The 25,281-nt window shown below is 43.0% G+C and overlaps 1 protein-coding gene across 1 annotated transcript in view; it reads right to left on the minus strand.

Moving 5' to 3' along the window:
- Nucleotides 1-4,377: 4,377 nt before the first annotated feature.
- LOC147692125 (uncharacterized) overlaps nt 4,378-25,281 on the minus strand; it is a 277,538-nt gene continuing 256,634 nt past the window's right edge. The window contains exon 15 of the mRNA XM_086939499.1: nt 4,378-4,532. Within this exon, the coding sequence (XP_086795625.1) occupies nt 4,378-4,532 (155 nt within the window). The remainder of the gene's footprint in view (nt 4,533-25,281) is intronic.

Raw genomic sequence — 25,281 nt, forward strand, 5'->3', positions numbered from 1 at the left:
AGTGTCTCAGATTTGTCAATTAAATGTCACTCATATATCACTGTTCCAGAAAAGACGCACATAAGTAATCTGAAAACCTGGTAGCAATGAGTGGAGATTAGTAGTCCTCTGGATTGGACACTGCCCCTACCACCATCAATTGTGTTAGGTATTAGAAAAGGCATCCTAAGTGGATTCAATACTCCTTATTAGCCGTATAAACCTTTTGATCTATGTCACTCTGCATTCACATAAAAAATGGTGTGAGAGGAAAGACCACATTGAAAGTATTAGCCTAATCTTCACAGGTCACAGTTTTAATCTTATATAAGTCTGGAATCATGGGCTTTCTGTGCGTGCTCTAGAATCAAGCAGTGTTTGTGCATGTGGATAAAGGAGATTTGCAGATGTACAGGTTGAGCAGGTGTCTCCGAAAAGCAAGTGCTTGAGTAATACAGAAAATGCTATAATGCAGTACAAATTTGGTGCAGCCAGTAACATGTTGCAGCCGCAGAGTCTTTCAAAACTAGTTAGATTCCACAATCAACAAGCATTACAAGTAACAAAAGGAACCAATGCTCACAATCTATGAATAATAAGAAAATATGTGTACCTGGAACTATTTAACATGTCCCCATAATTCCAGGCCACTTAAACCACAATAAAAGGAAGGCAGTGAAAGTTCATGTTTTCAAATAAAGAGCTCACTGTTCCTGCGGAAGAGGTAAATAAGGCGGAACCATTGCTCTACTATAACTGTTTGACTAAAGCAATCCCTAGGGAAGTGTTCTAAGTATCATTGATATGGAAAGAGTAGGCATGGGTGAAATACGTGTAATATTGTTTGTGGAAATTACATGATATGTAGGCCTGGGCAGAAAACTACACCACACGTAGTTTGCGCAACTACGCGCTACACGAATTGCACGTAGCACAGTGCAAAAACACGTAGCGTAGCCGGCATTTTTTGCTTGCTCGCGGTCCTCAACTTTAAGTTGGCGACCGCGAGTGACCAAAATGACATCCTGGAGCAGACTATACGGTGCTGAGCATAGAAAAACTGGAGAGATTACCATTGACCGTTTCTAAGAAACCAGCCGTTAAATGGATAATACATGGCACCATCATGCTACCAGTCATGATTTTCCAGTTTCAGTATTGCTTGAAACACATACCAGCAGGCCTGTATGAAAGATTGGGTAAAGAGTATATAAAGTCACCTGGGATTTACCATACACACACAAATGTTGGAGTGGGGAAAAGGAGGTATTTCTTAGTGGTAAAAATTGCAAAACCACATTAAGCGGTACACTTCTATGTCAAGGCATTCATTCACATGGAGCCTGTGATGGTTCTTCAAACAACTTATCATGCCACCTGCAGGGTTCCCTGGCAGCAGTGATAGATCCAATTTTTCAGGCAGCTTTCCAAAGGAAGCTACGTAATGCTGAATGATCACAGCTGTTGTGGAATGATGCCAGGGACAGCCTATCTCGTTAGTGTGTGAGCCAGGGTCACTTGTTGTATCAAGTATTGTTTCCAAAAACTAAGACAGACGGGGAGTCGTACTATGGCCTTCAATGAACATCTCTTCTATACAAATTGATACTTTAAGCAGAATGAAAGCCATTCTTTTACAAAAAAAGTGCCACTGACCTCGTCCAGAGAGACGTATGATCTGCAAGTTGCAAGGTCCTTTGCGGAGATACATGCATTATTATCAACAAACTGCCCCAAACATTTCGCAGAAATGTTAGGTCGTATCTTAAACATGTATGATGCCAGTGGTATTGTACATGTATTTAAGATGATTTTTTCGGGACTGTTAGCACGCTTTGAAGCAGTCCTGGCATTTTTCCTAACTTTGTGCATTCTGTGTTCGGCGGACTGCCTCTCATCTTGGGACTCGTTGCAGGGATACTGGTTTTATTCCTCCTGCTCCGTTATGGCAAGTCCAGTCACCAGCGATACCCAAATTACGATGGAGAACGCTCTTCTGGCAATGCAGTATCATGAACATATAACACAGATCCTTGGCTTGGCTCGTTTGAGAGATCTGAATACCACATGGTTCCTATCATTCAGACTAATTTGGCAAGATTGCATCTTACCTGTTCTACGATGCCTGCTTTGTGGAGAGGAATGCGTGTTGGATATCTGTCTAACACTTCCATCAGCAATGCCAATGGATGTTGACGCATTACTGGGTCCGGTAACGGCTCATGTATTGTGTTGCCCCCAAAGGCTACCCATCCTGATGACGGCATTCATTGAGATCTCACCGGCAATTCCAGCTGTAGGTGTGATACGCGGACCAACAGGCACACAGGTACCATCAACTGCGAACATTGCTAATGCAACTGACGCTGACGGTGATGCTTCTCATCTGTGTAAGATTGATCTTCTTAATGAAGTGGTTCAACTTTCATCAACTGTGGTAGAGAATTTCTTTGCCAGCCTAGACAAATTAATGTTTTCTCCTGACACCGAAAATAACTTTTGAAGTTAGCACACAGCGTTCTTTCAACTCTGATTTTCGACCTTCACTTTTTTAAAAACAAAAGCTTCTAACTTTGGAACTATATTTTTTCTACAATTTGATTTGACTTTTTTCCAAACACAATGAACGTTGGCACAAAGCAATTACGCTTAAAGTAGATCTATTCTTAGAGAACAAGAATTCTTTGAATACTTCCTAGAAACAATATTGACCTAATCCACAAACCAAAACAGCTTGTATATGCTGCTATGGGATGGTCTCAACTTTTTCTTCTGTAACTAAGAGCCATTTCATGAATGTAATTTTGTGATTCATTCAGTCAGCATTACCAATATGATATTATGTGCTTACGATGAAATCATTGCTTTTAAATGCATTCAGTACAAATGCTCCTTTTCCGTGTGCAACCATTTCAAATGCATTTTGTATGTATTTTGGGGCGGGATTGTAAACACATGCTCTAGATTATATGTTTTGATGCTTGAACTTAGTTGAACATGATAACGTGGAGTGGATGTTGTATATCATTTTAGGACCCTACTGTAATTTTCCCGATTCATGCCATTATAGGTATAAATCACCATATCCTTATGTAGGCATAGAAATCATAACCATATTTTGACATAAAGTTGTCATGTTTATGCGGTTGTCAGAAACTAAATCCCTTCTTGTGAACTCGAGAAAGTTTCTAGTGACCGCTGAGCTAGCTGCCACTCACAATTAAGTCTAATACTTTTGATAGAGACCTTGTAGACATAAGTCCTACGTCACATCTATAGGATATATTATTCCAAAGCGCAGAATCTATTGGGAATATAGGAAATACACTAAAACATATCATGGCAACTTAGGCTATCCCTAAAATGTGAGTTCTCATGAAGTTGCAAGCACCACTGTCACAAACTCATTGTTCAAAACCTGTTGATCTTGTGGAATACTCACTTTTTTCAAAATAACCCCAGTTTGATGACTATTTGCAAGTGAAGATTACCTCAATGAAGAAATAAAAAACTCAATGGATTACCAATGATGCTTTTATAAGACCCTAATCTTGAAGCAAAGAAAAAGAAAGCAGCAGGAGGAGGGACTTCTCAAAGTTTTGGTGAATAGGGAAAACAAACATGCAAACCCTGCTTTTTATCTTTGACTTATTCACACAATGCCATCTTTGAAGCATTACCAGCCTTACCTACACAGGAAGATGTGTGCAAACATTGATAACATCACTGGACTTTAGAAAGATGATATGAGAAATTATACAATAAGGCTTGCTTTGTAACAATAATTGACATTAATAGCCACCGCCATTACATTATATTTGCCTGATTAACTACTACAAAGTAAGCATTACATTGAAAAAAATATGAGGGGTGTCAAATTTGCCTGGCAGCGATTTATCCTCATGTAGCAACAATTTAAGAATAAAAATAGTTGCTTTGGGCAGGGCCAGACTGGCTACTGGGCATTTTGGTGTGCTGCCAAGCTGGGGGCTGAATTTGTTGATGGGGACCGGCGTGTGCTTAAAACCATTTGTTTTGCTTCCTTTATTTAAAAGCACACGAAGGTACCCATCAACATAATTAGCCCCCACCTGCAGTGAAATCAGTCCCCAGCTTGGCAGCACACCAAAGTGCTGGTAGCCAGTCCAGCCCTGACTTTAGGTGATATTTTAATATGATATTTCATAATTGTAATAGTTGCAGAGATGGATGCCTCCAAGTGTCTCACATTTAAAGGCACAAAAAAACATTTTAAGCTCATAAATGTTTTCTGAATCCCATTCCGTGAACAGGATGCCAATATGAAATGCTGACTGAAAAAGTGGATTTTGGTAATATTGTAATAAACATTTGCGGACCCCTGAATAGCAGTTCTTTTTTTAGAATCATGAAAATGCATCATTCCGATAGTAAAGCAGTACCTGAAGTTGTGTGGCTGGAATATATAGTATTGGTTTGGTTAGTCATCACGGGCGAGATAGTTGTAGGACTTGCTGTGATGATGCTTGGTGCTGAAGAAATGGTAGTAACATTCGTGGTAGTGTTATCATGACCTGTGTGAAAGAGGAGATTTTTCATGTGTAAATATTACTTATGTAATTTATATATTGAGAAAAGTTAAAATGCATTCACATTCTGAGATGTAAACTTCTTATAATACACTCTGCATATTCTAGAACTGCCATTGTTGAAAATTCTGCTTACATGGTGATAATGGCTGCAGAACAGCACCTTGACAACTATTTCTATATTGCAGTTTCAAAGGTTGAGTGGAAGGGCTTTCGGATGTTTTTTATCTTGTGACATAGTTTGTTTGGCATTCTTCACCTAAACAGCTATTCAAAGATACAGGACAAGCATGAACTTGCTCATCTATACTTCAATGGGATCTAAGTGATTCTTCTGCAACACTTACTGCTTACGTGAAACATTTACCTTCCGGATAGAAAATTATATTTTTATTAAGCTAGTGGTGTTTTTATTATGTCACAGGTGTTTTTATTCTCTGTCTTTGGCCGCTGCTTGATAGTCCTGCTGTTGCTGTCTGATCCAGAGATAAAGTGAGATGAGTGAGAAGACTGTTAAATATCGAAATTCAGTAAATTGGGAATTTGTCCCTATCAAGCGTTAAACAACTCAGGGGTGTGGAATGTTCTTAAGATGCAGCAAAAATTAGGAAAAAACAGGAATTGGTCCATAACATTTGTTATACCTCCACCAATTAATTGATTTCTGGCTGGCACGATTTTCCATAATGACAAATGTAGGTCTATAATTGTAATATAATATCAATATTTAAACTGCTCATTACCGTAGTGAATTTAACTTAAGACTAAAAGTCAGAAATGATTGAGAGTTTTCACATGGGAAAGGACCCACTTGAGATATATGTAAGAATAAATAACTTCACGATGTTCGAACTTAGACTGTTATTTTTTGATGCAAGGGTTTCTCTTCCCTATGGAAAGTTCTCATATTGTCATTTGTCATTCATTGAATACCATTAATCCTTTTAAAAAGTAATAATAAACATAACACATATATAAAAAGCATGTATTGATCATAGAGTATTAGTATGGAGTGAGTCATTTCCCCAACCAATGAGGACTGAAATAATATTGTGTAATTTTTGAATTATTCTGTTGTGGTGTAAATGTAAATTGATACTTGTATAGCGAACTACTCACCCGCAAGGGTCTCAAGGCGCTTGTACAAATACCGCTGTGGAACCCGTCCTGGCTTTCCCTATGAGGCGTCCACTCCTGGGCACCCCCAGGGTGGAGGCCAGGCATCCTTAGCGTTGTGGGGGCCGTTGTGGAGATTAAGCAAGCTATTGTCCAGAGTTGCAGAGTGGGACTCCATGATTAGAATAGGCACCGAGGCGAGAATTTTCAGGTCCGTGGAATTTTGAGCCCAAGACCCGCCGAGGCAGGGAATTGAACCCTGGTCCCAGGCTAGACCTCTGCCGCTCTAACCATTGAGCCACACTTCTCCATGGTGCATTTTTTTAGTAAAAAAGTGAAAAGATATTAAAGTAAAAATAAAAATGTCATAATTTTTTTTAAATTGTTTTACCATTTCAGGAGCGTTGCCACAGTTTCAAGGCCATTTCTACACATTTATGTAGCCCTAAAGGGGGTCATTTGTGATATAAGCCTTTTACATAGACTTCATAGATTGAAATTGTGGAATTACCATATCAATCAAAGTGTCTCAGATTTGTCAATTAAATGTCACTCATATATCACTGTTCCAGAAAAGACGCACATAAGTAATCTGAAAACCTGGTAGCAATGAGTGGAGATTAGTAGTCCTCTGGATTGGACACTGCCCCTACCACCATCAATTGTGTTAGGTATTAGAAAAGGCATCCTAAGTGGATACAATACTCTTTATTAGCCGTATAAACCTTTTGATATATGTCACTCTGCATTCACATAAAAAATGGTGTGAGAGGAAAGACCACATTGAAAGTATTAGCCTAATTTTCACAGGTCACAGTTTTAATCTTATATAAGTCTGGAATCATGGGCTTTCTGTGTGTGCTCTAGAATCAAGCAGTGTTTGTGCATGTGGATAAAGGAGATTTGCAGATGTACAGGTTGAGCAGGTGTCTCCGAAAAGCAAGTGCTTGAGTAATACAGAAAATGCTATAATGCAGTACAAATTTGGTGCAGCCAGTAACATGTTGCAGCCGCAGAGTCTTTCAAAACTAGTTAGATTCCACAATCAACAAGCATTACAAGTAACAAAAGGAACCAATGCTCACAATCTATGAATAATAAGAAGATATGTGTACCTGGAACTATTTAACATGTCCCCATAATTCCATGCCACTTAAACCACAATAAAAGGAAGACAGTGAAAGTTCATGTTTTCAAATAAAGAGCTCACTGTTCCTGCGGAAGAGGTAAATAAGGCGGAACCATTGCTCTACTATAACTGTTTGACTAAAGCAATCCCTAGGGAAGTGTTCTAAGTATCATTGATATGGAAAGAGTAGGCATGGGTGAAATACGTGTAATATTGTTTGTGGAAATTACATGATATGTAGGCCTGGGCAGAAAACTACACCACGCGTAGTTTGCGCAACTAAGCGCTACACGAATTGCACGTAGCACAGTGCAAAAACACGTAGCGTAGCCGGCATTTTTTGCTTGCTCGCGGACCTCAACTTTAAGTTGGCGACCGCGAGTGAGCAAAATGACATCCTGGTGAGACTTTTTCCTCGTTCGCGATCAGCAACATCAAGTTGCCGATCGCGAGCGTGGAAAATTAACTTCCCGGCGAGATTCTCAACGTGGGGAGGTAATGTTTCTCAGTGCGAGTGGTCGTGTATGCTCGTGACCGCGCGCGATGAGAAACTACCAGTCTGTGTTGAGAAAACTGCAGCTCGAGTACAAATCTATTCGAGGGGCAGAAAACGACTGCTTGCACTGTTGTGTGTCAGAGTTCGGCTTACTAGTTGGACCTCCCCAGGGAGCGTGATGTTAAAGCGGCTGTCCTGCCGCTAGGCCCGCCCCCCTCGGAAGTGAAGTACATGCAATACACAGGACGAAAAGGATAAGGACAGCCAGGCTTCCGGGGGCTCATGGAGAGCCTTGAATTTGTGCGTAATTTTGAGTGCATCCATCTGAGGACATATCGGGACTACACCTCCCAGCAAGCAACGTATGGCCAATTGATGGCGTACGATATCGGATAAATATGGAAGGTAATGCCCAGCATGCACTCGGGACCGCTCCACCCTTTGATAAAGAGACTACCTCGAAACGCGTCAGGGCAGCGGCGCATCGCTATTGAACTGGAAAGAATGGCTATTCATACCAAATAAAAGCTGATTTGGGGAAAAGCTGTCATGTGTCAGAGTGCGGCTTACTAGTTGGACCTCCCCAGCGAGCGTGATACATATATATATATATATGTATATATATATATATATATATATATATATATATATATATATATATATATATATATATATATATATATATATATATATATATATATATCTCACATGAGATCTCCCTTCGCAGCAAAGATCATCCAGCACTCCAGGAGGTAATAATCACTCAGATTTATTTAAATTTAAACAACAACATCTACGCGCTTCGGTGGCTTGACACTACCTTGTTCACGATGTAGAAGCACCATTTTTTTCCAATTAAAATACTCTTTACAAACATTGACACAAGGGAAGGACAACAGTTTGTTTAGTGAAAAGGAGATTATTGCACTGTCCCAACGCGCACCATCTTAGAATGTGTTAGAATACCAGTTATACAAGGCAATGTACCTCTGCCCAGTTCTTCATTTGATTTAAAGCCAGTTCATAACAATTCTAAGAATATTTTCCTCTCATCTAGAATTGTTTCATTTAGGCAATCATTCTGAATTCTTTATATTAAGCAGCAACATTAATTACTTGCATACAGTTCAGAATAACGTTTTTTCTTTCTATTTCAAAGTGCCATGTTGCGGTTTTCACTTGTTCTCCTTAATGTCAATATTAAATTATTGATACTGCAAAGATTGTTAACATTTCAAAGTGCTAGTGCTTAATTTAGACATTTACTTTATATATAACCAACAAAAAAAGTGCTAATGCTTTTGTCAATATAGTACTCTATTAGAAAAAGTGCTAGTGCTTAATTATACTAGTTTTAATTTCATTTAAATCAGTACCAGTATACTTGTTTAATAATAGATAATAGATAATAATGAGGTGCAAGTGCTCTCTCATATATTATTTATATATAAAACCACAATTAATATCCACACATACTTTACAATATACACTTTAAAATATAAAATTATATTTTTTACATAAAAATTCACATTTCTTTCATCATTTTCCTACTTTCTTTTTCCATACCATTACACAAATTATCTCTAAAAGAGTTTTTCACTGTATTACCCGCGATATAAAGTGCTATTTCTAAAAAATCTTTGTCTATCTTCCTTTCACTACTCCCTTTGCTTTTAATCCAAAAAATGAAAAATGTCAACATAGAGACTCGAAAATAAATGGTACTTTAATGTGGTCGCTCGTTCTCGTTTCATTATTATTATTCATTCTGACTCATCATCAATTTACTCCAGACAACTGTACAGGTCCTCATCTATATTTAACCCATAGGGTTCCGTGTTGCCACACTCCAGTATAAAACACGGTTCTAGTCTACGGAGTTCCTTCTCCCTATTTCCCTCTTTTCTTTCTGGGTACTTTGGCTATACAACCATACTACAAGCCTACGGGATCACTTTGGTGATGAGTTTGAAAATGTCTGGCAAAAGGGTATGTCTTGTCCTGATTGACAATTGCTCTCTGATGTTGCAATATTCTTTTGAATACAGGTACCATTGTACTACCTATAAAGATCTTTTTGCGGGGGCATTGTAGCATGTAGACCATAAAACTTGATCTACAACTAAAAAAGCCTCTGATCAAGATGGTTTTATTAATAGATGTTTTAAAATGCATTCAATTCAATCCATGAGTGCACACCTTACACTTAAAACACTTCCTAAAACCCTTTCTTGCTGAAGCCAAGCGGGGGCTCCCCCGTCTTCTGTTCTTGATATTCACTCTTCACAATACTGTATCTCACTGATTTCGATTTTCTAAATTTTTTATCTAAATTTAAAATTTTAAAATAAATTAAACATAATAGTTCATTAATTATTTTAAAGTAAATATATGTATGCATAAATTATTATGTTTGTGTGTTTATTTTTTAAATTATTTTTTTGATAAGATTTTGTAAAAATGTATATTGAATATAATTTATGTTGTTAAAATTATTATTAATATTTAATATACATTATTTTATTCTATATATATTTAAAATGATATTGTTTACATCTATATTTTTTACATTAATATTTTTGATTCAATATATTTGTACTTACCTGTGTAGGTATGGAAGTCGAAATTTTTGTAGTCTAGATTTTTTTTCTATATTTTGAACATCAATATTTTTAACATCGATATTCTGTCAGTGAACCGTATTATATGCATTTCAATGAAAAATGCTTTGCATGTGCAAAGCTGGAGTAGAAAAGAGCAATGATGATGAAATGGAGAGGGGTGAAACTTTTATAATGCTAAAAAACTGGGTTATCCTGAGTCAGAAGCACATAAAATATATCCAGTAGGATGGTTTAAAAAAATCATTTTTTTAGTAATTGATTTATTCTTCAAGGTCCTTAGTGAAATATATAATAATTTTTATGCTAGACAAAAATCAATATATTTGTAGCACTATGTGAAATGACCTTTTGCTTAGGTATGCATATGTGACACACACCAAAATCCTTCTTAGCCTCTTCTGTGAAGCAATCTGTTACAACCTCAGTGATTTGTCCTTAGCATAAGTGCCTTTCTTGGAGCACATGTAGGAATAATATACTGATGATGATATCCACAAAGGGGTATCTTACAAGTTATTACGCAAAATTCCAGATTCAATATTTTACACTTCTGGTCATACATTGAAAAAAATCAGATGTATTATATGCATTTCCATGAAAAATTGAAACGCCAATGTCACTTTGCTTGAGCTAGTCTGGACTAGAAAAGAGTAATGATGATGAAATGAAGAGGGGTGATGCTTTTATAATGCTAAGAACTCGGTTATCCTGACTCAGAGTGAATTGGAAGAACATAAAAGATATCCAGTAGGATGGGGGGCGGAGCTTGCTCGAGACCAAGATGGGCGCTTGAGTCTCCAGCTCCGCAAAGCTGGTTAAAACATCCTTCACTATGCTGAGTCCTGATGCATTTGGGGGCACGAATTGCAGAGGATAAGCTGAGGAACACTTCTGAGCTCCTCCGATAGCGCTACAGTGAGGAGAGACAGGCGCTGTGACCGGCTCGCAGGGAGGCATCCGGACGTGCGGCTGGGACCAGAAGCATCAGCCTTGATTTGGAGACCTGCCCCGCGGCGTCACCCTGCGTGCGGCGTGGCCCGGAGCCGGTGGGTCGAAGAAGCGAAGACCCTTGGCGGAGTAGGACGGAACGCGGGCCTCGCCCGGTTGACTGAGGTTGGAGCCCGTAGATGAGCCCCCACTGAATTACCCTGCGCGGCCGGAGATTCGATTGCGGAGGGAGCTGGAGCCCAACAGCGAGCGCAGGAGAAGGTAGATTGGCTGCAGGGCAATGCTGAGCCCCCCCCCCCCCCCCTCGAGACCTGAGAGGTGTGCTACGGCTTGCTATAAGTATACTGGCAGCCGTATCTGTGTCCCCGCCTATAGACAGTGCCTCGACCGAAAGGGGCTTATTCCTGGTTTTGCGACTGCTGAGGAGCCGCTGGTCCTGGAACTTGCGGTTGCGGCCTACCCTGGTGCAAGACTAACTGCTCGCTTGCGAAGAGTTCCAGGGCGGAGCGAGGAGGCAAGTGGAACTACCGTGAGCACTGCACTGGGGTGCTGCGGGGGGCTACGGGCGGGTCTGGAGCAGCGACGGCCCGTGGAGGGAGTTACGGTGGGGCAGGAGGGCGGGGAGGGGGAGGGGCACGGCGGAGGTTGCTAAAAACCGGCATATGGATAATTGCAGGTAAGTAAACAATTTAATTAATAAAACGAATTTCGTAGCTCGCACTGCATTGCATTTTGCGATGCAAGGCGCACTACGAAATTCGTTTTATTAATTAAATTGTTTACTTACCTGCAATTATCCATATGCCGGTTTTTAGCATCCTCCACCCTGCCCCTCCCCCTCCCCGCCCTCCTGCCCCACCGTAACTCCCTCCACGGGCCGCCGCTGGTCTGGAGTAGCCGCCCATAGAGGCCCCCGGGGGACGACATATGCTGGTGGGCCCTGGATGAGGGGCAGGGCAACGCTGATTGAGTGCGGCTGAGCACCCAGTGAACTGGACCACGCACCCGGGGCGCGCAAGTGGCTGATTGCTGGGGGGACGCCAGCTTTGCTGCACGCGGCCCCAAGGTGCTTGGAGAGACCAGTGAGGAGTGGGGGCCCGCATGAGCCTGGAACTCAGAAGGGGTGGCAAGATGGGGAAACCAGACTGAGCCCAATCCAAGTTCCCATTTGCACAAAAAAGCACAAAACCGAAAGACAAGGTAGCTGAAGATGTCAGTAGGTACTCCTCCCCGGTGGAACAAGACCAGGACATTAAAAGTCTATTGCGCTCCATGGAGAAAGGGCTGCAGGAGGGGATATCGTCGCTGGGGTCCAAGATGGACGCGTTGACGTACAGGCTAGACAGAATGGGCGAGCAACTCAACAAACATGCGGAGCGCCTAGACATGTCACAGAAGTAGAGGAGGCGCAGGCCACCATTGACGCCGGACACAAACAACTGGGAAGGGTGATACAGCTACTCCAATAGAAGACCAAGGCCTTGGAGGCGCGTTCTCGTGCTGTAATGTGCGCATTGTAAGGCTCCCCAAAAAGACACAAACCGGCAAGATGGAGACGTTCATAGAGCGGCTACTGACAACACTGTTGGGGGCAGAGGTCTTCTCCAACATGTTCATCATCGAGAGGGCGCACCGCTCACTGGCACCGCAACCGAAACCAAGGGCGCTGCCACAACCGATAATCGCAAAGTTCCTTAACTATAGGGACAGAGATGCGGCCCTATGAGTAGCTCGTGAAAAGCTGACACTGACATACCAGGGCTAAAAAATCTCCCTGTACCCAGAATTTACTGCCAAAGTACAGGAGGCGAGGAAACACTTATGCCTATGAAGAAACAACTGCGGGACCAGGGCCTGGAATATGCGATGCTCTACCCGGCAAAGCTAAAGGTCAACAAAGGCGGTCAGTCGCAAATCTTCACGGACCCAAGAGCGTTGCAGAAGGCACTGAAGGACTGGGCGAGAGGGCAGAGGAAAACCACGGACCTGGACACGGCTGACGGCCCCTGCGGTGGAGGCATGGAAGAACAGGACTGAGTGTACAGGAGCGCAGGTACTGTCTAAGGTTATTATGGGGGCGGAGATTGGAGCAGCTGCTGAAAAGAGAGAGCTATGGGTATGATGCAACCGATGTCGGGAAATACCCCCGATGCGACCAGGGCAGATAGTTGCCAGCTGGAGGTGGCGACGTGAAAGTCAGGCGCAGAGACTGTACTGGGACATTGGCCGCTGGACTTGAGCAACCTCCACCCGCATGTGGTGACACTGAAAGGGAGGTAATCAGTTGGGAGGGGGGGAGGGGGTTGGGGTGGCCTGGGACTTGGATGCATTGCGACCTAGTTGGGGGTGGTCCACTGTGGGTGGTGTTGGGTGTTGGCTTTGGGGAGAGGGAGAGTTCTAATGGTTTTGTTTCTTGATGCTAGAATTTGCAGTGCTTTAGTTAGCCTTGCTACCAGTGACCATGGTGGTTCATTAAGATTTGTGACATTGGTGTATGTAAATGGCCCCTGATGATGCGGAGGTGGATACTCGAAGGGAGGCACTCAGGGCGCTAACATGGAATGTCAGGGGGCTGAATGATTTTAGGAAATTGCGTAAAGTTTTGAATTTTTTACAGAGGCATCACATAGATTTAGCGCTACTGCAGGAGACGTATCTGCCCGATCACAGCCCAAAGTTGCAGGCTAGAGGCCTGAAGGGACAAAATAAAACAGTGGGCTTCACGAGCCATGTGCGGGGGGTGCTGACCTGGGTAAACCCGAAATCAGACTACACTTTGAGACAGTTATGTGCCAACCCAGGTGGCCGATATGCTATTTCACAATGCACGGGCAGAGGGATGGATATGCTGGTGGTTAATGTCTATGGCCCTAACTTTGACAGCCCTGAATTCTACCAGCATCTTGCTGCAGTGGCGCGGGACTTTCCTGGCCAGCAAGATGTGTGGGGAGGGGATTTCAATATGACCAGGTGCCCGGAGCTAGCCAGGTCGAGTGGTCCGGAGAGAAGACAGGCGCTGGCGGCCAGGGAACTGGATGGGTTATCAATTAGTGAGGACCTCACGGATGTGTGGCGCAGCCTATACCCAGGACCAGGGGGTTTCACGCACTACTCTGCCTTTCACAACATCCACACATGCATAGATTATTGGCTGGCCTCCTCGCAACTGCTTCCTCTGGTGCGCAGCGGTCGGGTGCTCCTCCGAACCCTCTCCGACCATTCCCCAGTCATGATGATGCTCACAACTCCACAGAAAGTGATCAACCCATTTACTTGGAGATTCCCGCCTTATTTACTGCAAGACACACAATTTAGAGAGGAACTACACGAAGCGATAGAGACATATTTTGCTATCAATATAGGATCAGTAGACAGTTTCTCTACGGTTTGGGAGGCATTTAAGGTTTTCATTAGAGGCGAGGTAATAAGTAAACACTCGGGAGTGCTCCGATCCATCCGACAGAGGCTGGCTACCCTGGAGCGACAGGTGGCGGAAGATGAGGGGCGACTGCTAAGTAACGAATCGGAGAATACATGAGTAGAGCTCTGGGAACTGATTGCGGAATTTCAGACGGAGGCAGACGCAGAAATGAAACATCTTGGGAAATATGCAACGGCTAGAGTGTATGGGAGCGGGATAGGCCGGGCTCAGTGCTGGCCAACCTGGTCAAGCAGCAGAGACGTAAAACAACTGTAACAGCCATAAAGTCGAGGGAGGGGGAGTTCCTTACGGCTGAGGAGGAGATAGTCGACAGATTCAAGGACTACTACTCGGAGCTTTATGAGGCGCTGGGGTCGGGTAGTGAGGAAGATATCCAAGACTACCTGGAACACATTCAACTCCCATTCTTATCGGATGTCCACAGAGAATTCCTGATGCACCCAATAGAACAAGACGATATTTGCAAGGCCCTGGGTGGGATGCGAGAAAGGAGCGCCCCGGGGACAGAGGGCCTCACGGTGGGATTTTATAGGACATTCCTGGACCTACTACTGCCACATCTATCTGCTTTTTTGCAGATATGAGAGTGGCGGGTGTGATGCCGGCTTCAATGAGAGAGGCATTGATTGTGGCCATCCCGAACGCGGAGAAGTCGCTGGAGGAATGTAGCTCCTATAGGCCGCTATCGCTTTTGAACGTTGACACCAAAATATATGCGAAAGTACTTGCGAACAGGTTGGAACTGCAGACCCCTGAGTTGGCAGCACCGGAACAGGCAGGGTTTGTGATGGGTCAGAACATTACATATAACTTAAGGACAGTGTTCGGGGCCCTCCAACATACCTCTCAGGATATAAAGGCAGTAACTGTGTTTTTAGATATCGAGAAGGCCTTCGACTCTGTGGAGTGGCCTTTTATGAGGTTGGTTCTAAAGTGGCTGGGACTGGGCCAGGGATTCTTGCAGATGATGGCGGCTCTGTACTCAGATTTGATGACCCAGATCCGCCTTGGGAACCATGTGACGGATCTGATCTGCATTCGGCGAGGCACTTGTCAGGGGTGCCCCTTGTCGCCCACACGCTACACACTGGTGGCGGAACCGTTGGCGTGTGCGATGCGGGAGTACCATGGCCACTGAGGACTGAATTTTCCCAATTATCATCTGATTATCTTGACCTATGCGGATGATACCCTATTGTAAGTCCGGGAACCAGAAAAAAACCTGGCGCCTCTCTTACGAGAGGTAGTACGGTTTGGAGCTCTATCAGGGTTAATGGTTAACTGGAATAAATGTATTGCGTTCCCTCTGACCCCGATTACGGAGCTGTTTGAGATGGAGTATCCCTTGAGGTGGACCATGGACTCGGTGCGATGCCTGGGGATACGGCTGTACACGGACCCAGAGGTGGTCATGCGAGAGAACTATGGGACAGCCATGGCACGCCTGGAAGACAATGTAAACGTCTGGATGGGTCTTCCGCTGTTGCTGATGGGTAGGATATCGATTCATGAAAATGATCGTACTGCCTAGATTACTATATTTCTTTACGAATATACCTATGGTATTGCGGAAGCACTTCTTTAGTCGCCTTCAGTATTTGATGATAAAGTTGGCGATGGCAGGGAAGGAGGCTAGAGTGAGGTGGAGCGTCATGGTGTTGCCGTACCACCTAGGGGGTCTGGGTGCTCCGGACTTTGAGCTGTACTTCCAAGTCGCGCAGGGCACACATATTCACAGCTGGATACATGACAAGGAGAAGGCACTGTTCGTTCAACTTGAACGGCTTTATGCCGCTCCTACAACATTGCCAGCTATAATATTCGACCCAGTCAACAGGCGTATGGGACTGTTAGACTCATTGAACTCACCCAGACACGCCTGGCAGGCACTGCTGCAGTACTATTCGGGAGCACTTCTGTATTCCCCACTGATGCCCATAGATTGGATGGCTTGGCTTTCGCCGTGCAAGGAAAAAAATGTTGTTTCAACACTGAACGACCTGGGCATAACTACGGCGGGAGACATGTTCAAGGGGGAACGCTGAAATCCTTTGCTGACGTGCTTACACCAGAAACTGTGCACACGGAACTACAGCGCTTCCTATTTCACTGAGTTAGAGGGGCCTGGAGGGAGCAACTGGGTGATGACTTATTGGAACCGGCAGAAATGTTAGAACTCACGCACATGATAAAAATAACCTCCCCTCGAAAAATGGTTACCACACTGTGCAGGATGACCATAACAGGCAGAGTGACAGGGTATAGTAAAGGCGTAACTTGAGCGGCAACGTGACTTGGGGACAGCAGTTGACGATGACATGTGAAGCTACTGTTGCACAAACGCGAGGCGTATTTCCCTGAATGGGAGACATCGATTGATACATTTCAAATTTATCAATAGAGTCTACCATACTCCAGAGAGACTATGCAGGTTTGGCCTATGTGTTGACGCGACTTGCGACAGATGTGGGGTTGGTAACGCTGGGTTCTTGCATTTAGCATGGGAGTGCCGGGGGGTGCAGCAATATTGGGGCAAAGTGTTCCACACTATAGGTAAGATATTAGGTGATGAGTTAGCCCCATCCCCCGCACTAGCCCTGCTGGGATATTCGAGGGGTCTGCCCAAAGCCCGGAGAAGCCTAGTGGATGTGGGACTGCTATTAGCAAAACAGAGGCTGGCTAGATGCTGGATGAAGGGGCCCCTCCCTAAGATAGAGCACTGGGATAGGGACTTGACCTACTGTTGCACCCAGACAGAGAATTACAGTGAATACTTACCACTGAAAAGCAGGCCTAACATTTTTTGGGGGTTGTAAGTAGACTACAAACGGCGCAAGGCTGCGACTACAGAGGAGGACGGGAGCAGTGAAGGGGTTCAAGCCATTGGGTGGAGTGCTGATGGGGCCCCGACCCCAGAGGAGGTATGACTCGGAGCTGGCTGCTGTGGGTCATGTCAGACGGGGCCGTTACCACGCCAGGGGCCTCCTACTGGCCCAAAACTCAAGCGGGTGCCAACAGGAAGTACGGGGACATACCATAGGTTCATGGAGCATGTTGCAGATACGATAGCATCGTTTGTTGTTAATGTTTGGGTTTAATTGCAGAAAATGTGACGGTAATTTTTATATATGATATGTGCCAAAGTCGGGGGAAAGAGGAAACGACTTGTATTTGGCGCTGCCCGACCTCCGGGATGTGGGCTGAAAGGCTGTGTTTAACTAGTGTTTAACTAGTTGCTCTGTCCCGGGGGAGGTGTGACACTCTCTGACTGTACGTAATGCAACTGTCACGTTTAAAATAAATAAATAAAAAAAAAAAGATATCCAGTAGGATGGTTTAAAATAAATTATTTTGTTTTGTTTGTGATTGATTTATTCAATAAGGTCCTCAGTGAAATATATAAAAACATTTATTCTAGACTCAGATCAATATATGTGTAGCACTATGTTAAATGGCCCTTTGCTGAGGTATGCATATCTGACACACACCAAAATCTTCCTTAGCCTCTTATGTGAAGCAATCTGTTACAACCTTAGTGATTTGTTCTTAGCATAAGTGCCTTTCTTGGAGCACAAGTAGGATTAATATACTGATGATGATATCCAATAAGGGGTATCTTTCTTGCAGACAATGTTTAATTGTTAGGTGCAATTGTAATTACATCACTGATTCGAATTTCAAAGCAAGGATATCTTTATTGCAGATGTTTTTTTATCATGGAAGTAGAGTTGATACCCAGTATTTTATATATGAAAGGGCTTTGAATCAAATTTTCTCCAGAGCTTTTCACTTGCTGGGGAGAGCAAACACGAGTGACCGGGGACTGGAGGACTACCAATCTTGGCATCCTTTGTGGCCTGAGCACCGATAACGACGTTCTGCCTGTGCCTGGAGGAACACAAAAGGGTCCCGGGTCTCCCGCAGCATGGGAGAGAGAACACAATTGACCAGGGGACTATCAATCCAGGTATCCTTTGGGGCCTGAGCACCGCCAACGAAGTTCTGCCTGAACCTGGAGGCACACAAAAGTGCCAGGGCTTTCCGCAGTGCGGGACACTCGCGGACATGCCTGAGCAATGCCCACACCAAGGGTGAGCCTATCCGCGCTCGTCAGTGACTGGCAGAGGCTGGGCTAGGCCTTCCCACAAGGCAGAGCCAAGGGGGGTTAATAACTTTAATTTCCCTTAAACTCCTAGGCACCTTTTTAGGTGATTTTAATGTTCATTTATGCTCAAAGAATCGTCTGATTCTTTAGACCCTGATATTTGCTTCAGCTTGTATTTTGAGCACTCACAGCAAGGGGGGGGGGTTCTCGAGGAACTACTGGCTGAATCTGATCTTTTACAACCAAGTATAAATACAGGAGAGCCCAGGATCCCCACCTGTAAGGGAGAGGCTTGAACTCCATAATTGACTACATCTTCATCTCCACAGGTCTACTAACCCAGGTGGTCTCCTATAATGCGCTGTAGTCACATTTTATTGATCACAATCCTATCCATCTTATATTGGGTGCGGAGGTATTGGATTAGTTGGAAAACCTGGGGAGGCCACCACTGGAAAGTGTCTAAAGCTAACAGATCAGGGTCGCAGGTTGAAATGGAGTAAAGTAGTCCCAGGCCTACTTCTCCAAGATTTGGGGGAAAACATAAGTGAGGATATTGGGCTTTGCCTTGATCATATTAAGAAGGGGGTAGAAACTCTTTCAACAGTTGAAAGGTTATGTGAACAGGTGGCTAGAGGTCTCACACTCCCAAGGAGGAACCCTGAAGAAAGAGGCAAGTGGTGGTTCGATCATGATTGCACTGTGGCCCACCACAATCTTTTTAATGCCTTAAAGCAAGAACCACAAGATAAACCCCAGATAGCTGCCCTTGGAAGATATATAAGTGTGTGCTAAAAAAAACGCAAAACAGAAATCAAATTAGAAGCTTGGAATTATTTACTTTCTGTGGATGTTCTTAAGAACAGTGCCAGGTTTTGGGAGATTGTAAACAATTTTCCTTTTTACTGGAATTAGCAACTTCCCGTTGGAATGTAATATAACTGAGGTTCAATGGTTCACTCATTTTAAATATATACATAGGATGACCAGGAAGATGTGGGAACCCATAGTCACCCTTTGCCAAGCATGGGTACACACACTCTGGTTTCTAACAAAGAGGAAGTAGGGATGGCAATAGCGCAGATGACAAGCAATAAAGCTCCCGGTCCGGATGACATTCTGGCAGACCTATAAAAAATCTTAACTCATGTTTTTAATGTCGCTAGTCAGCATGGTTTCCCAAGGTCGTGGTCTCAATCTACTATCATACCGGTTTTCAAAAAGGGGCAGAGAGGTGATCCACAATATTGAAGACCCATATCCTTGATTGATTCCACTGTGAAGGTATTCGGAAAAGTGATCCTCAGTAAACTTACTGAATGACTTGAAGAGAGTGGTATACTATCAAATATGCAGTACGGTTTTAGGAAGGGAAGGAGCACGATTGATCAGTGCTTAAACCTGCAGCTGTTAGTTGGGAAATACAGAGAGGCTAAGACAGGGACATTACATCTGGCCTTTATGGACCTATCCTCGGCATTTGATCGAGTAAATAGATCGAAATTATGGGTTTTAATAATTGATATGGAAATGGATCATTCTATAGTTATTCTTTTAGCAGATCTGCACAAGGACCTTTCTGCAAAGGTGAGATATGACAAGAGTGGTAACTATACTGCGCGCATTCATATTGGAAGAGGAGTCAGACAGAGCTCCATTTTAGCCCCCCTTCTCTTTACTTTAAACATAAATAACCTTGACTCCTCTCTGTGCCTCAGCCTGCTAAGATATCCCTCGAGCAGGGGATTAGTCAATCCCTGCTCTTTTATATGCAGATGTGCAGTTTTATTAGCGGGTACAGCATTGGGGTTCCAGAGTCTCTTGGATTCTTTTGCGGTCTTCATGAGTTCTCTGCATTAAAGTGTTAACATTGCGAAACCACACACCATGATTATGGGCTATAGACCCAAAGCTAAAAACTTACTACTGTGAAGGAATTGTAATAACAAGGGTAACTTCATTCACATAATTAGGGGTTCTGTTTGAAGAGAGGGGCTCATGGGTACTGCAAAGAAAGCAAAAAAGGTTGCTCGGGCAAGATCAACAAAAGCTCTTCTTGGATTTTCACAGAGACTCGGGGCTTAGCCAAATGAAGCTATTCTTAATATCTACAGAGCTAAATGTAATGCCATTTCTAAGTATAGGTCTGAAATCTGGTGTTACAATGATGCAGAGGAACTACAAATAGTGGAAAACAAGTTCCCCAAGAATTTGCCCTCGGTTCTGCAATCAACTCCGTTGTATATTCTACACCAAAAATTAGGCATAGGCTTTGTTTACGACCTGATAGGATTGGCACCACTCATGAGTTGGATATCGATCTGGACTAATCCAGAATTGGTATTAAATCGAGAGATCCCCCGAGATTGCCTTACCTTGGATAGAGCCAGTTGCATCCTGTGGTTAAGGTATGTAAAGATTATAACAAAGAAATAAGGGCACCTCTTTGAGTCTCCAGAAAATCTCAGGAAAGAGGATGTATAATGGGATGAAAAAAATTCTAAACATGACATATTCTGAAAGAGAGGCTAAAGAGATAATGAAACCCATGGTATGAGCCTATCTTTTACTGAAAACAACCACACTGAAAAAACCCTTTCTAAAAGCAGTAACAAAGCTGTATCAGCGATTTCTTTTAACCAGATTCAGATGTAATCTTTTGCACTGTATATTGGCCAAAATGCAGGGTTGAAGAAAGGTGAAAGATCTATGCCATTGTACGTGTTATAACTTCACCACCCAAGACACCTTGCACTTTATTATGTTTTGCGAACATTTTCATGAAATTTGTAATCGGATTTTAGTGCCTATTTTAAAGTGTAACGGTTTTATTCAGGTACGACCTGCTTTCGTTTATTTACAGATGCTAAATAACACATGGGAGAGTGTTAATATTGCTAATTTTTTTATTTAGTCGCTGCCATTAGAGAAAAGAAAGGTAGGCCCACTTTGTCATGCAATGCATTACAATATGTTATGAAATATGTGAAAAACATTTTTTTAGGATTTATTGTCCTTTGTGCGTTAGAGAAGTTTTGAACAACCTTTGTTAAGGCTTTTTATTAAAACAAACCAAAAGGATGAAGACCTTTTTGATTAATTTTATGAAGGTGGGAATTAAATATGTTTTAGTGGTGCCTAAGATTATCTTAAAATGGCATTTTGTATATGTTCTTTTGTTGTTGCTTATGATGTTTGTAGTGTACTTTTATGGCTTTTATTAACAGAATAAAGTGGATTTGACTGACATACTGACTACTGGCTGGGCCTAAATTTGAATCTGGGTAAGGTGACAGTGAACAAAGTTAAATTAACTCCAATTCTTAGAGAGATGACATTAAGTTGCTGACACAGAGTAGTGGTAATGTAAAGCAAATTCTTTAAAGAATATTGACATTTTGGAACTTTTTGCTATTTGTTATATATGGATTGCAGGTCAATATATATATATTACAAGAAAATATATCATGAAACCCTAAAGAAATGGCTACCTCCAGGATCTTCGGGATAGGACATCCTGATGCAAGCATGTCTATTGCATCTTGTGTCACAAGAGTCTAGATCCTTCATTTCTTTTCCCCTGTGGCAATTTCATAGAGGCCGAATTAGTCATTATAACTATGTGCTTTCCTAGAGTACAGCAGTTTACTATATCAGCAAAAAGTTGGTCTTTTGACACACACATTTCATGGCAACTTAGGCTATCCTTAAAATATGAGTTCTCATGAAGTTGCAAGCACTAATGTCACAACCTCACTGTTCAAAACCTGAGGATTTGAAAAATATTATGCAATTTATTGATTATTCTGATGTGGGTTATTTCACTAGTGAATAAGTGAAAAGATATTGAAGTAAAAATAAACATTTCATACCATTTTTTACATTGTTTTACTTTACCATTCCAGGAGTGTTGCAACCATTTCAAGGCCATTTCTAGATCCGCATATAACCCAAACGGGGGCATTTGTTATATAAGCCTTTTACATAGAGTTCATAGATTGATATTGTGGTGTTACCATGTCAATCAAAGTGTCACACATTTGTCAATGAAATGTCACTCACATATCAAAGTTCCATAAAGGCCACACATAAGTAATCTGAAAACTAAGCAGCAATGAGTGTAGATGAGAAGTTCTCTGGATTGGCCACAGCCCCCTCCGCTATCAATTGCGCTGGGTATATGAAAAGGCATCCTAAGTGGATTCAATACTCCTTATTTGCCTTAAAATCCTTTTGATATATGACACTCTGCATTCACATAAAAAATGGTGTGAGAGGAAAGACCACATGGAAAGTATTAGCTTCATTTATTAATCTTATATCAGTCTAGAATTGTGGGCTTTCTGTACATGCTCTAGAATCAAGCAGTGTTTGCGCATGTGGATAAAGGCGAGATTTGCAGATGTACAAAAACTGAGCTTGAGAAGGCGACTGCGAAACTCAAGTGGCTTGAGTAATACAGAAAATACTAAGATGCAGTACAAATTGGATATAGCCAGTAACCTGTTGCACCCACAAACTCTCTCAAAACTAGTTAGATTCCACAATCGACAAACATTACAAGTAACAAAAAAAGGAATCTATGCTCACAATATATAAATAATGAGGAAATCTATGATCTGGGTCTATTTCCCTTGTCCCTTTAATTTCAGGCTACTTAAACAACAGCAAAAGGAAGACAGTGAAAGTTCATGTTTGCAAATTAAGATCTCACTGTTCTTGCAGAAGAAGTACCTAAAGTGGGAGTCTGCTGCAACTGTTTGACTAAAGTGATCCCCAGGCAAATGTTCTAAGTATCATTGATATGGAAAGAGTGGGCATGTGTGAAATATGTATAATTTTGTCTGTGGAAATGACATGAAAAGCAAAGAAACGTGTGCGAATTACAAGTTATTACGCAAAATTCCACCTTCAATATTTTCCACTTTTGATCATGCAAAATGCACCCTTGCATGCACTTTTGGCACAAGGGTGCCTTTCTAGATAAAAAAAAGCACAACATTGCACATGAGGTGCACAAAAACCTCTAATGTTCATTTTTCTTGCATTTTACCTTTGCTCCTGTGATAGGATTTTTACCGTGGACTTCTTCTTGGAGGAGTGGATTACTAAAGAAGTCGCCCCTAAGAGGCTATCAAAGTTTTTTAATGTTGAGCAAGCCCACAGAGCTTTGGGGCCGGGCCCCCATTCAGGTGCTCCCCTGGGAAATCATAGCCTGATTCTTTAATTATAGAGACTGGGACATGATACTTCAGGCAACGAGAGTGAAGGGAGATTTGTCCTTCCTTTGCCATCAAATTGCCATTTTCCCAGACTACACTCAATGTGTTCAGGAACAAAGATGAACATTCCTAGTGGTGAAACATAGATTGAGGGTGGCTGGCCTGTGATACAGCCTGTTATATCCATCCCAATTGTGGGGGAACACAAAGGGGTAAAAACACTTTTTTTATGTTAGCAAAGGCGGCAACAGCATGGATGGATGAGACGTGCCTGGCAGACACTCAGGGAAGGCCCCACTAAGAAGTGCTGGTGGATCATGATTCAGAAAAGGGGGTGGTGATGAACAGAGTGTCTGAATTAAGCAGACCACTCTTACCCAGTCCAAAGATCAGGGCTTGATCCATCACCATTTTTTAGCTCACTGCACCATCCCAGCTCAGAACTTGGCTATATGCAAATTAGTCGGACCCTGGCCCAGTGCATCATGGGAACAGGGCAGACCAAACTACCAAGCCAATTCTTATACTGGGAAGGAAACAAGCTTCCGGGGACCGGTTTCTGGCATTTCAGCCGTCTTCGGCCCGGCTTGCTTGAATCCTGATGGTGCAATGAGCAAGGGACTCACATCTGAGTATACCCTTCCACGCTTATGGTGGAAAAAATGATTCAGAAAAGGGGGTGGTGATGAACAGCATGTCTGAATTAAGCAGACCACTCTTACCCAGTCCAAAGATCAGGGCTTGAGCCATCACTGTTTTTTAGCTCACTGCACCATCCCAGCTCAGAACTTGGCTATATGCAAATTAGTCTGACCCTGGCCCAGTGCATCATGGGAACAGGGCAGACCAAACTACCAAGCCAATTCTTATACTGGGAAGGAAACAAGCTTCCGGGGACCGGTTTCTTGCATTTCAGCCGTCTTCGGCCCGGCTTGCTTGAATCCTGATGGTGTAATGAGCAAGGGACTCACATCTGAGTATACCCTTCCACGCTTATGGTGGACAAAAATGATTCAGAAAAGGGGGTGGTGATGAACAGAGTGTCTGAATTAAGCAGACCACTCTTACCCAGTCCAAAGATCAGGGCTTGATCCATCACCATTTTTTAGCTCACTGCACCATCCCAGCTCAGAACTTGGCTATATGCAAATTAGTCTGACCCTGGCCCAGTGCATCATGGGAGCAGGGCAGACCAAACTACCAAGCCAATTCTTATACTGGGAAGGAAACAAGCTTCCGGGGACCGGTTTCTGGCATTCAGCCGTCTTCGGCCCGGCTTGCTTGAATCCTGATGGTGCAATGAGCAAGTGCCTTACATCTGAGTATAACCTTCCAAGCTTATGGTGGACAAAAATGATTCAGAAAAGGGGGTGGTGATGAACAGAGTGTCTGAATTAAGCAGACCACTCTTACCCAGTCCAAAGATCAGGGCTTGATCCATCACCGTTTTTTAGCTCACTGCACCATCCCAGCTCAGAACTTGGCTATATGTAAATTAGTCTGACCCTGGCCCAGTGCATCATGGGAACAGGGCAGACCAAACTACCAAGCCAATTCTTATACTTGGAAGGAAACAAGCTTCCGGGGACCGGTTTCTGGCATTTCAGCCGTCTTCGGCCCGGCTTGCTTGAATCCTGATGGTGCAATGAGCA

Source organism: Lissotriton vulgaris, chromosome 9 (assembly GCF_964263255.1).
Source record: "Lissotriton vulgaris chromosome 9, aLisVul1.2, whole genome shotgun sequence".
NCBI classification, from domain to species: Eukaryota; Metazoa; Chordata; class Amphibia; order Caudata; family Salamandridae; genus Lissotriton; species Lissotriton vulgaris.